Source organism: Scyliorhinus canicula, chromosome 8, assembly GCF_902713615.1.
Source record: "Scyliorhinus canicula chromosome 8, sScyCan1.1, whole genome shotgun sequence".
Lineage (NCBI taxonomy): Eukaryota > Metazoa > Chordata > Chondrichthyes > Carcharhiniformes > Scyliorhinidae > Scyliorhinus > Scyliorhinus canicula.
In genome coordinates, this window is record NC_052153.1 from 94,727,464 (window position 1) to 94,741,159 (window position 13,696).

The following is a 13,696-nucleotide window of genomic DNA, read 5'->3' on the forward strand; positions in this document are numbered from 1 at the left end:
AAAGTCTCATACAGAATTGAAAAAGGGTGCAATGTCTAGACATATTCCTTTTGCGTGAAGAAGACAAGTCCTTGTATTTCAATATGTGTAACTTATAGCAAGTGTTGGTGCGCTACATTATGAGCCCAATTGATAATTTAATATTGGTTGTTAGTGTCATTCTTAGCATCTCTGCAGGCAAAAGACATATGTCCATACATTGCAGCTTTTTTTGAATAAACAAAAGCATGGGGATTATAGCTCCCTCGTGCATTTGTCATGACAACATCGCGACCAATCAGAGCTAATTTGCTGACCAATTACATGCAGTATAAATTGCTGTTAACTTTGAAATTTAACATTCTAACATCTGTCCAGATGAGAGCAAAACAAAAATCTTCAACAGCATGGGTGTTAGTGACTTTTGGTTGCTCTCAAATTTTCAGGTCCCGCCCATGCCAATTCCTGCCACAGGCAGGACCAGAAAATCTCTGCCCATGTCACTTTTTTTTAAGCATCAAGCAAAAATTCTTCAAAATATTTTTCTATATTTCATAGATATCATAAACATAAGGGACTGCAAATGAGTCATTATGTTATGCATAAGCCTTCTTACAGATGAATTACGAAGTCTAACATAAAGTTCACAGCCATGAATGCAGCAGTATCACCTAAATAGTTTTGAATCTGTTAGTGTTTAAGGTTACTAGATTTTCCACCATTGGTACAGCAAATATCAGAATAAAAATTGCACTCTCTTTTTCATGTTATGGATTCAGTAAAGGACAAAGAGCAATACAATTTAGTGGGCCCATTTGCTATGGGCGCAAATTGTGTTCTGGCAGCAAAACCATGTGCGAGGACCATAACGGGATTTGTGCTGGCACGATTTCAGAACGCGATCTTCCCCGCCCTTCCTCACCGGCGACATGATGAGGGTCACGCCCTTTTGACTTTAAATACATTTTATTATAATTAAATGGCTTAATGCTGTAGCACCCTGCCACGTTCAATATGATCCGCTCCTCCATGCTCTGGCAATCATTCCCCCCCCCCCCCCCCGCCGGTGTGAGATCACATTGGTGCGCATCACTACTGGGGCGCAGGTGTGTGCAGCCCTTGGGTGGTGAAGGACATGGCCAGGCAATGCCCTGGCACTGACCCCTGGCACCCCAGCAGTGCCTACCCTGCAATGCCAGGGGCAGGCCCTCTTGAGAGACCCATTGGGTGTTCCTCTTATGTGTCATGGTGCCTGATGGTTGATGGGGGGAGTGCTTTGCATGCATTAGGGTGGGGGAACCGGAGAATGTGAAGGGGGTGGGGATGGTGCCAGTGAAGAGATGGGGGTGCCCAGTGATGGCGGAAGGCAGGGGTGGTGTTGTGTCACTCTGATGCTGGTGTGGTGGTGGGTGGGGGGGGGGGGGGGGGGGCACCCAGATATTTTAGTGGTGATGGGGTTTGTCCTTCCATGTATGAAAGATGGGGGTGCTCTCTTTGACTGCCATTGGACAAGATGTCCATGGAGGGGAGTCTCGATATCCGTGGAGAGGGCAGGGGAGCTTTAATTTAACTTTGAGATTGGAGACCCTTTAAAAAGGGCACCGCAATCTCACAATCCCAGTTTTGTTGGCGTGTTTAGGCTCCCCCCCCCCCTCCACCCCCCCTCCACCCCCCCCCCCTCTCCACCCCCCCCCCTCTCCACCCCCCCCCCCCCCCCTCTCCACCCCCCCGCCCACCCTCCACCGGCTGTGTGATCCTTGCCATCACGTTGAAATTGCAGAGTGCTGTTTAGTCAGGCAAGATATGAAGCCAACGAGTTTCTCACAGTTTTCCTCACCTAATCCAGCACTCTGTGCAATTTTGGAACAAACCTGCCCTTATTCAGTAATGCATATGACTATTTTTACAGGACATGTGGATAGGCTTGTTTTTCGGTGGCTTCAGTGCATTTAGAAAGAAAAAGGGCTACTATATGCTGAGCAATAAGAAAATCTCAATGCTGGAGTCACAATAATAAACATCCATTTCCAAAAGAAACAATATTGTAAGAAACAATATTCTAAAACAAGAACCATTTAGTGATCAAAATTGGAATTGGGTTAAGAGCATTGGCACACCTCTGAAGCAAGCTGAAATAAACTGCAATATTTAGAAGAGAATATTAAAATGCAAGGTTCAGCCGAAGTAGGCCAACAAATCAATGCTTCACGATATTTTAAAATAGCATAATGTGGAGGACAACAGGAGGGGCTTGTATGCAAAACAGTGAGCAAAAGGGAGCTGTAATACCAAACAATGAATGGGATGGTAATGTTCACTGCCCTGACTGACTGACAGCTCTGTACTAGAATGATAAAAATATGTGTTAAAAACCTTTCCTTGTAGAACAACATCACTTTAATACCAGCTTCTGTCTGAAACACACTGAGACACAAAACATTACTTTAAACAAAGATCATTGGAGCTTCCAACAAAGGGTTTGGGAACAGAAATTACTTGGTTGCCGTCACTGCAGCTAAAAGGTCTATCTTTTTTGTTTTGCGTTTATGTCATTCTGTGCAACTTTGTACATAAAAATATAGATTAATGTGGAAAACTAGTCCTTTTTTAAATCTAGAATTTACATTTACAACCAACAAATCCCTAAACCTTCTTTAAATATAATATACCAGAATCCACACTCAATTTCTCAGCAATCCAGACAAGGCTTTTGTTTATATCCTTTTCCGCCCACATCTTTTCCCAATATATATATTTTCATCCATATATATTGGAAACGTCAAATCCTCAAAAACATCAAAAATAAAATGACAAGACCCAACAAAAGAAATGGAAAAAAATACACATAGAAACAGTTAAGCCTCGTAGGCCAAATTCTCTTAAATTATATCCAAGCCACAAATAGAAAGAATAATACTGTGAAATCACGGTTCTAATTATAAAACAGCATTAACCAGCATCTGATTGTTAAAACTTACCCCCAAAACAGATAAAATTAGAATGACTTAACTTTGTACATTTTCTGACCGGTTCCACAAAGCCCCAGGTCAGGTGCAATATTTACATTCTTTAATCGGTAGCGGTGAAAAAGAATCTATTTAAGTGCAGGACATTCCTAGTGTTGCAGTAGTGAATTTTTTTCATTTAGAAGTCTCAAATTTACACCTCTTTTGTCTTTGTCTGAAGGGAGCTTCGTTACAAGCGCGGTGGCACGTGCCAGCCACCACCGTCACTTGGGGATGGCTGAAGAGTCTGGGTTAAAGAGCTCCTTGTAGAGAGGAGGAAACAGGCTGTTGGCTGTCTCTGGGTGCAACAGCTTGAATGCCTGGAGCTTGTCAGTGTGCAGGTTGCAAAGTGCAGTTAAAGTTGGTAACCTGGAGATCAACTGAAAGGAGAAACAAAAAGAAAACACAGTCTTAAACTCTATCACAATTACCCCATTTACCCAATTCGAGGGCAATAGCATAAATCTTGACTGTAAACCTGAACAAGCAATCCTGGCCACTTTTATTAAATTGAGATTCCTATAAGGAAGGTGAAGGCCTGTAATGCAGGATGCTTTTTCTTCACTCTCCAGATAGAATCCTCGATTACCTGAGGGTCACCGAATCACATGGCTTTATGCTGTGATTTTGCTGTGGGGCATGACAAGGAAGCAGGTCTACCTCAGCCAGAATGGGGGTGAACTGTTGGTGTTATTCTGTGTCACACACTAGCCATCTTACCAACTGAACTAATTGGCTCCTTGCAGGTTGTGACTATAGGTGAAAAAAGCAGGACAGAATACAAAATAAATTTAGCAATGGATAGATTCCAAATGCAATGCTCAGCTTGTTGCCATGAAGCCCATTTTCTGTTACGCATGTATGCTAATTTAATTGGTGAAATTATTGACAGGACAAGTTTCACCCACAGATTCATAATATTCCCAGTGTGCAGCAATACACACTGACAGGCTCATCTCCCCGGCATGTCCATAAAACTCATCTAGTTTTCAACAATGAAGACAAATGTGTTTTGCACTCCTTTGGTGCTATTGAACAACTTCAAACATTACTTCTCATCCATAACCCTCATTCTCCCATTTGACCACTTAGTCAGCTCAAAGAATACCTTTGCTAATGTGTCGTCATCCAGGTGATTTTTATGAATCACATGCTGTAGTGCAAAATAAACCTTTTCCTGGAGTTTTTGAACTTTTCTTGGTTCCATTAACCATGGTCGATCTGGAGGAAGTAGAGAGAATATAGACATACAGTTACACAACTAATTTTCTTCTCTCCTATAAAGGAAGATCCTTTAAATAACGAAGGAACTGGGCCATGGAATCAGAAATTGTCTTTTAATTCCAAAAACACCAATTTGAATAGTAACTGCACATAAAGACACTAACCTGGTGATATCAGAACAGCAGCTGAAAACAAAGCTATTTCTTCCTCAGTCAGCTGAAGGGAGCACAAACTCTTTGCAAAGTCAAACACAGCACTGACTAGATCATCACACCCTGCATCAGAAATAAATAGCAATTTTAAGATCAACAGCTCAGAGTTAGAAGACTTAACCATATTAATATGAGACTGACATTTGTTTCAATTATATCTATATCCATTTGGAGAAATCAATTTTATTTCTGTATGGAAATATAACTGCATTCTTCCAGAAATAATGGGGGAAGGTTTTTGCATATCAAAGTGGTTGAGGCATGCTTCATTTGCCCATAACTACTGCTGTTGCAATTAACTCAAGTGGAATCGGTCAGCAGCCAGCATTTGTTACACTTCCTATGGGATTTCTGATGGAAGGACAAGAATTCCTGTCGGTCAACAGCTACTTAAAGGCAGTCTTCAGACCTTGAAAGGGGTGATGCATTTTTGATAGGGGATAATAAGATACCGGAGCAGCAGACAGAGTGACTTCGACTGGGGCCTCAGATTCTCAGGTGCAGCAGTGAAGACGACCACAGGCCGTCAACAGCAAGTAGGAGATTCTCTTCCCCTCTTTCATTTAATCATTCTTCAACTTAATTTAATCAAACCTTCCATCTTATCATACTCTCCAAATGATTCAGCAGGAATGAGCAGTGGTGACAGAGCATGTGGATTGAAGAACAATTGTCCCCAGGACCTGGCTGCAATGCAAGCGAAAATAATAAGGAACAGTAGGTGATGTGTGCCTAAGTTCGGGAGCAAAGTTGCCCCTTCAGCAGCAACGTGGACTCATCAAATTAACTCTTGAATTACTCCCTGAAACATTTATTACAATTCAGTGTTTTGGCACAATTCCAGTTACCAAAGATTATGAAAACAATTGTAGTTAGTTCTTGTGATCAGTTTTCCACCTTCTAAGTTGCTTTTCTGGTGGGACTGTTTTACGTGCATTCACATGAACTTTTCTTAACAGAGCCCTTTTGAATACTTAACTCATGTTGTTTGATGGTATAGTGTGTTAGTGTAACTCATAAATTGGAATGGTCCAAAACCATTGAGTAAACTTTGCGCACGGTGAAGTCAAGACATTCTGGGCGGGGTTCTCTGAGCCTGGGGCCGGGCCGGAGAATCGCCGAGACCGACGTGAATGTGCCACGCTGCCCCGACGCCGGGACGCGATTCTCCGCAGAGCGGAGAATCAGCACCGTGGTCGGCACGGCGCCAGCTGGGGGCCACTCTATGGGGGCCTCCCCAGCGATTCTCCACCCAGGATGGGCCGAGCATCCATAGCGAAAAACCTGAGTCCCACCGGTGCCGTTCTAACCTGGTCTTACCCGGCAGGGCCTCAACATGGTAGGGTCAGGGGGAAGCCTGAGGGGGTGGGGGGAGGGAGGGTCCGACCCCGGGGGCCTCCGGTGTGGCCTGGCCCGCGATTGGGGCCCACTAATTTGCGGGCCGGCCTCTCGGGCTGGGGGTCTCCTTTGTTCTGCGCCAGCCCTACGCCATGTTGCATCGGGGCCGGCATGGAGGAGGGAGACACCGCGCATGCGTGGAAATCACGCCCGTCCCACCATGCATGCGTGGACTGGCAGCGCTTATTTGATTCCCGGATCGGCAGCTGGGGTAGCATGGGTCACTCCAGTGCCGTGCTGGCCCCCTGTAGGGGCCAGAATTCCTGATCCTAAGGCCGCGTTGACGCCGTCGAGAAACGCAACGGTGTTTACGACGGCATCAACACTAAGCCGCAGGATCAGAGAATCACGCCCCCTGAGTGAGTGAGACAGCCAAAGTGGAACTTGGTAATTTGGGGCAATGTGGTAATTCAGTGCAGAGTGGGAGGTGGTGCTTTTTCCCTTTCGCCCTTTATGTTTGTTTCCTTCTTCTGGCTTTGCGACTGTTAATCTGCAGGGAGAGCTCCAGAGTGCATCCCGGGAAGCAGGGAGAAACCCAGGGAACATCGTGGGAAGGTAGGTGATATAAAAGCCTACCTTGGCACCTGTGGTGAAAATAAAGGTAAGTGGTACGTGAAGGTAAGAACTTAAAGTTTAGAAATTAAAGTTTACAACCAAATTAGTATAATATGGAGAGATATAAAAACAAGTTTGACAAAAAATAACAATAATACGAGTTAATTTAAGGGTTAAGACATGTCAGGAGAACTCAGACCCATGCCATGCTCCCCTTCCGGTGTCCCTGACTCCTTCACGTGCAGGAAGTATGTCCAGCTGCAGGCGTGTTAGATTGCTTGATGGCTCTGGAGCTGTGGGTGAACTCACTTTGGAGCATCCGTGATGCTGAGGATGTCGTGCATAGCACGTTCGCTGATTTGGTCACACCGCAGGTGAAAATTACTGAAGGAGCTAGAAAACGGGTGACCAAAAGAAAGAGCAAGAGCAGGAAGGCAGTGCCGATGTCCCCTGCGATCATCACCCTGCAAAACAGCTTTAGATACTGTTGAGGGAGATGGCTCACCAGGGGAAGGCAGCAGCAGGCAGGTTCATGGCACCATGGCTGGCTCTGCTGCGCAGGAGGGCAGGAAGTAGAATGGCACGGCTATAGTGATAGGGGACTCAATCATTCTTTAAATTTTTTTAAAAATGTATTTATTTATTTATTTTTTATAAATTTAGCGTACCCAATTATTTTTTACAATTAGGGGCAATTTAGCGTGGCCAATCCACCTATCCTGCACATCTTTTGGGTTGTGGGGGCGAAACCCACGCAGACACGGGGAGAATGTGCAAACTCCACACGGACAGTGACCCAGGGCCGGGATTCGAACCCGGGTCCTCAGCGCCGTAGGCAACAATGCTAACCACTGTGCCACCATGCTGCCCAGGGGACTCAATCATAAGGGGAATAGGCAGGCTGTTCTGCGGACGCAATCGAGACCACAGGATGGTATGTTGCCTCCGTGGTGCAAGGGTGGTGCAGGACATTCAGTGGGAGGGAGAGTGAACAGCCAGCTGTCGTGGTGCATAAAGGCACCAACGATATAGGTAAAACATGGGATGAGGTCCTACAAGCTGAATTCAGGGAGTTAGGAGTTAAACTAAAAAATAGGACTTCAAAGGTAGTAATCTCAGGATTGCTACCAGTGCCATGAGCTAGTCAGTGTAAGAATGTCAGGATAGATAGGATGAATGCGTGGCTCGAGAGATGGTGAAAGAGGGAGGGATTCAAATTTCTGGGGCATTGGAACTGGTTCTGGGGGAGGTGGGACCAGTACAAACCAGACGGTCCGCACCTGACAGGACTCGAATCAATGTCCTAGGGGGGGTGTTTGCTAGTGCTGTTGAGGAGGGTTTAAACTAATGGGGTATGGGAGCCAATGCAGGAAGTCAGAGGGAAGTAAAACGAGAATAGAAACAAAATGCAGTAAGGGAGAAAGTGCAAGGGAGAGAAGCCATAGTCAAAATCAAAAAGGGCCACAGTACAGGGCACAGTGACTGAGCAGAGCTCAGTGAATAGGCCCAGTAATACTAAAAGGAATAAAACAGGAAGTAAAAACATAAATGGAAAGCGAAGCAGCCGGTTATTACATGAAGATATGGGTTCAACGCTAAGGAAAATTAGGAGAAAGGTTAAAAGGGAAAATAACTCAGGAGAGGTTACTGATAGAGATGTTAAGATTCAAAACAGAGGTATAAAAGCCAACATAAGGGCTCTTTACTTGAATGCTCATAGTGTAGTATTCGGAATAAGGTAAATGAGTTGATGGCGCAAATCATCGTGAATGACTATGATTTAGTGGCCATTACTGAAACATGGTTAAAGGATGGTCAAGACTGGGAGGTAAATATCCAAGTGTATCAAACTATTCGGAAGGACAGAGTGGATGGTAAGGGAGGTGGTGTAACTCTGTTATTTAAGGATGAAATCCGGGCAATAGTAAGGAATGACATCTGTGCTATGGAGGATAAGGTTGAATCAATTTGGGTGGCAATCAGGAATAGTAAGGCAAAAAAGTCACTGATAGGAGTAGTCTATAGGCCACGTTATGGTGGGGTGGGCAACAAACAAAGAAATAACTGATGCATGTAGAAATGGTACAGCAGTTATCATGGGGGATTTTAATCTACATGTCAATTGGTTTATCAGGTCAGTCAAGGCAGTCTTGAGGAGGCGTTTATAGAATTTATCCATGATAGTTTCCTAGAATAGTCTGTAATGGAACCTATGAGGGAACAAGCGATCCGAGATCTGGTCCTGTGTGATGAGACAGGATTGATTAATGATCTCATAATTAGGGATCTTCTCGGAAGGAGCGGTCATAATATGGTGGAATTTAAAATACAGATGGAGGGTGGGAAAGTAAACTCAAACACCAGTGTTTTGTGCTTAAACAAAGAAGATTACAATAGGATGAGAGAAGAGCTGGTTAAGGTAGACTGGGAGCAATGATTTTACAATGAAACAGTTGAGGAACAGTAGAGAACCTTCCAAGCAATTTTTCACAGTGCTCAGTGAAAGTTTATACTGACAAAAAGGAAGGATGGTAGAAAAGGAAAATCAACCGTGGATATCTAAGGAATTAAGGGAGAGCATCAAATTTAAGGAAAAGCATACAAAGTGGCAAAGATTGGTGGGAGACTAGAGGATTGGAAATCTTTAGAGGGCAACAGAAAGCTACTAAACAAGCTATAAAGAAGACTAAGTTAGATTACGAGAGTAAACTTGCTTAGAATATAAAAACAGATAGTAAACATTTCTACAAATATATAAGACAAAAAGGAGTGGCTAAGGTAAATATTGGTCCTTTAGAGGATGAGAAGGGAGATTTAATAATGGGAGATGAGGAAATGGCTGAGGAACTGAACAGGTTTTTTGTGTCGGTCTTCACAGTGGAAGACACAAATAACATGCCAGTGACTAATGGAAATGAGGCTATGACAGGTGAGGACCTTGAGACGATTGTTATCACTATGGAGGTAGTGATGGGCAAGCTAATGGGGCTAAAGATAGACAGGTCTCCTAGCCCTGATGGAATGCATCCCAGGGTACTAAAAGAGATGGCTAGGGAAATTGCAAATGCACTTGTGAAAATTTACCAAAGACTCTGGGGTGGTCCCGGCAATTTGAAAATTAGCAGACGTGACGCCACTGTTTAAAAAAGGATGGTAGCAAAAGCGGGCAATTATAGACCAGTTAGCTTAACTTCAGTAGAAGGGAAGATGCTGGAATCGATCACCAAGGAAGAAATAACGAGGCATCTGGATGGAAATTGTCCCATTGAGCAGACGCAGCATTGGTTCATAAAAGTCTAACTAATTTAGTGGAGTTTACGGGGAGTCAATGAGTGTGATATATTTGGATTTCGAGAAAGCTTTTGACAAGGTGCCACACAAAAGGTTGCTGCATAAGATAATGATGCATGGCGTTAAGGGTGAAGTAGTAGCATGGATAGAGGATTGGTTAATTAATAGAAAACAAAGAGTTGGGATTAATGGGTGTTTCTCTGGTTGGCAATCAGCAGCTAGTGGTGTCCCTCAGGGATCCGTGTTGGGCCCACAATTGTTCAGAATTTACATAGATGATTTGGAGTTGGGGACCAAGTGCAATGTGTCCAAGTTTGTAGGCGACACTAAGATGAGTGGCAAAGCAAAAATTGCAGAGGATACCAGAAGTCTGCAGAGGGATTTGGATAGGTTAAGTGAATGGGCTAGGGTCTGGCAGATGGAATACAATGTTGACAAATGTGAGGTTATCCATTTTGGTAGGAATAACAGCAAAAGGGATTATTATTGAAATGATACAACATGCTGCTGTGCAGAGGGGCCTGGGTGTCCTAGTGCATGAGTCCCAAAATTTTAGTTTATAGGTGCAACAGGTGATTAAGAAGACAAATGGAGTTTTGTCCTTCATTGCTAGAGGGATGGAGTTTAAGATGAGGGAGGTTATGCTGCAACTGTATAAGCCTTATACTATAAGGTCATAGTGAGGCAACACCTGGAGTATTGTGTTCAGTTTTGGTCTCCTTACTTGAGAAAGGACGTACTGGCACTGGAGGGTGTGCAGAGGAGATTCACTAGGTTAATCCCAGAGTTGAGGGGGTTGGATTACGAGGAGAGGTTGAGTAGACTGGGACTGTACTCATTGGAATTTAGAAGGATGCGGCGGGATCTTATAGAAACAGATAAAATTATGAAGGGAATATATAGGATAGATGTGGGGAGGTTGTTTCCACTGGCGGGTGAAAGCAGAACTAGGGGGCATAGCCTCAAAATAAGGGGAAGTAGAATTAGGACTGAGTTTCGGAGGAATTTCTTCACCCAAAGGGTTGTGAATCTATGGAATTCCTTGCCCAGTGAAGCAGTTGAAGCTCTTTCATTAAATGTTTTCAAGATAAAGATGGACAGTTTTTTGAAGAATAAAGGGTTATGGTGTTCGGGTGGGAAAGTGGAGCTGAGTCCACAAAAGATCAGCAATGATCTCATTGAATGTTGGAGCAGGCTCAAAGGGCCAGATGGCCTACTCCTGCTCCTCGTTCGTATTATAAAACAGCCATCTTGGCACTTTGCATTACTGCAAGCCCACAGATAATGTCACGATGCTCCACTCCTCCAGCTTCCACCCTCAACACATTAAATAAGCCATCCCCTATAGACAAGCCCTCCGTATACACAGGATCAGCTCGGACGAGGAGGAGCGTAACGACATCTACAGATGCTGAAAGATGCCTTTGTACGAACGGGATATGGCGCTCGACTCATCGATTGACAGTTCCAGCGCGCCACAGCAAAAAACTGCAGCGCCCTCCTCAGAAGACAAACACGGGACACAACTGACAGAGTACCCTTCGTCGTCCGGTACTTCCCCGGAGTGGAGAAACTACGACATCTTCTTCTCAGCCTTCAATATGTCATCGATGAAGATGAACATCTTGCCAAAGTCATCCCCACACCCCCACTACTTACTTTCAAACAACCGCGCAACCTCAAACAGACCATTGTTTGCAGCAAACTACACAGTCTTCAGAACAGCGACCATGACAACACACAATCCTACCATGGCAATCTCAGCAAGACATGCCAGATTATCGACATGGGTACCACAATTACACGTGAAATCACCACCTATCAGGTACGAAGTACATACTCGTGCGACTCGGCCAACGTTGTCCACTTCATACACTGCAGGAAAGGATGTCCCGAAGCGTGGTACATTGGCGAGACCATGTAGACGCTGCCAAAATGGATGAACGGACATCGCGCGACAATCACCAGGCAGGAATGTACCCTTCCAGTTGCGGAACACTTCAGCAGTCAAGGGAATTCAGCCTCTGATCTTCGGGTAAGTGTTCTCCAAGGCGGCCTTCACGATGCGTGACAACGCAGAATCGCTGAGCAGAAACTTATAGCCAAGTTCCGCACACATGAGTACGGCCTCAACCGGGACCTTGGATTCATGTAGCATTACATTCACCGCTCACCATCTGGCCTGGGCTTGCGAAATCTCACCAACTGTCCAGGCAGAGACAATTCATACCTCTTTAACCTGTGATTATCCCTCTCTCCAGTTGCTCCATCTGGACCTGCAAAGACTTAATTTCCTACAAAAACTCACATTCAAAGTATCGTCTTGCATCTTTGACTTTGTCTATATACAAGTTTCTGGAACCTTCATTCACCTGAGGAAGGAGCTGTGCTTCGAAAGCTAGTGATTCAAAACAAACTTGTTGGACTTTAACCTGGCGTTGTAAGATTTCTTACTGTGCTCACCCCAGTCCAACGCCGGCATCTCCAAATCATTATTCTAAAACATTACGGGTGGGATTCTCCGTTCCTGAGAATTGGTGCCGGGGCAGAATTCATGGACTTTCACGACAGCAAAACTGGCACCGCACCTGGACTGATTCAATGACTGTTGGGACCGGCACCACGTGGAACACAATCGATTCCAATGAAAAACAGTGCTGGATTGGCCAGGTCTGTGATTGACACTGGGGAGGCTGACAGGCTGCAGCTATATACACATTATAATCACCACACACACTCATCCCAGCTAACAAGATGGCACTGATTGTGCTGGAGTGTGCCCATACAGTTGATAGGTCAGCTGGGCCCAGTGGGCACCTGGTGGGATGGGTGGGTGGGCTGGGGCGACACCTATATAACCCGTGGCCCCATGTTCACAGTGGGCTGTCAGCGGCATGCAGGGCTGCATGGCTTCCCTGTCAGCTGTGACAATGGTGTTCCATGTCCGTCCACCCTAACCCCACATCACACCTTTGCTGGTCAACCCCTACTATTCCCCCTGGCCCTGGAAGAAGCCCCTCTGCCAGCGACACAACTGTCAGCAAACTATGGCGATGTTGCACACTTTCCATACCCCGTCTCTCTCCCTCAGCAGCCACAATGCTGGTTTCATGATTTTTAAAGCACAAGTGAACCACCCCATCGGGAACTCGGCCCATCGGAGGCCCCAGAGAATACCGGGTCAGGCCCGCTAATATATACAAGCGTGTTTACTGTACATGCGTTTTGGACAGCATTGATGCCGCTGTTGAGGTGATGGAGAATTGTGATTTGGCATCAAATCAGCATCTGCCGTGATTTTGGCGTCGGAAACTATTGTCCGCTCAATCGCGTTTCGCGATTTCGGCATCAGCCAATGGAGAATCCCACCCAATTAGTACAAACGCTTTTTCTTACCAAGAGCTTTGAATGTTTGCATGCCTCCATATTTTCCTTCAAAAAGTACCGTGTTGTTCAGTGGATTAAAGGCACGGCACATTCTGACCAACACCACCTCCAAACAACCTAAAACACAGAACAGACCAGTTTGTCAAATTATGCAGTGATGTGACAGCACTATTGACCTGAAAGCAAAACAGGTATTAATCTGTTTAAATTACTGAGGACTAGAACTCAGGTTTAAATCTACTACATTCCTAACAATTTGGTAATTTTAGGTCAATTTCCTAAATCGTAAACAAAACTACTTAATGCTCTGCACTGTGAAAACCATTTTAAGTGGAACTGCCATATTGCAGTATTATCAAATGTGGATTATTTAGAAAAGAAGTATTGCTTAAATTAGCATTGAAAACTGAAATAAGGACTGCTGCTCAAAGCGGAGAGGAGATATGCAGCAATAAGGCGATCTTTACCTATCTCGTGAGTAGATCTGACAGTTGAGTTCCTATGTAGAAGTATATAAATCTTTCAAGACCTGTCAAACTGTTGCCCAGCCTTGATGAATTCAATGCACAGTTTGTACAAAGAGACAAATAGTATGCTGGTAATTTCACAAGCCATGGGTCACAAGTGGAGAGATGTTACTTTTGA

At 44.7% G+C, this 13,696-nt stretch overlaps 1 protein-coding gene across 3 annotated transcripts in view; it reads right to left on the reverse strand.

The window, feature by feature from the left end:
- Positions 1 to 2,353: 2,353 nt before the first annotated feature.
- The window catches only part of rorb (RAR-related orphan receptor B), a 258,673-nt gene continuing 247,330 nt past the window's right edge, over positions 2,354 to 13,696 (reverse strand). For all 3 annotated transcript variants that reach the window (XM_038804952.1, XM_038804953.1, XM_038804951.1), the window contains exons 7-10: positions 13,061 to 13,168; positions 4,373 to 4,483; positions 4,093 to 4,205; positions 2,354 to 3,364 (exon numbers count right to left, since the gene is read on the reverse strand). In XM_038804952.1, coding sequence (XP_038660880.1) covers positions 3,209 to 3,364; positions 4,093 to 4,205; positions 4,373 to 4,483; positions 13,061 to 13,168 — 488 coding nt within the window. In that variant the 3' untranslated portion in view covers positions 2,354 to 3,208. The remainder of the gene's footprint in view (positions 3,365 to 4,092; positions 4,206 to 4,372; positions 4,484 to 13,060; positions 13,169 to 13,696) is intronic.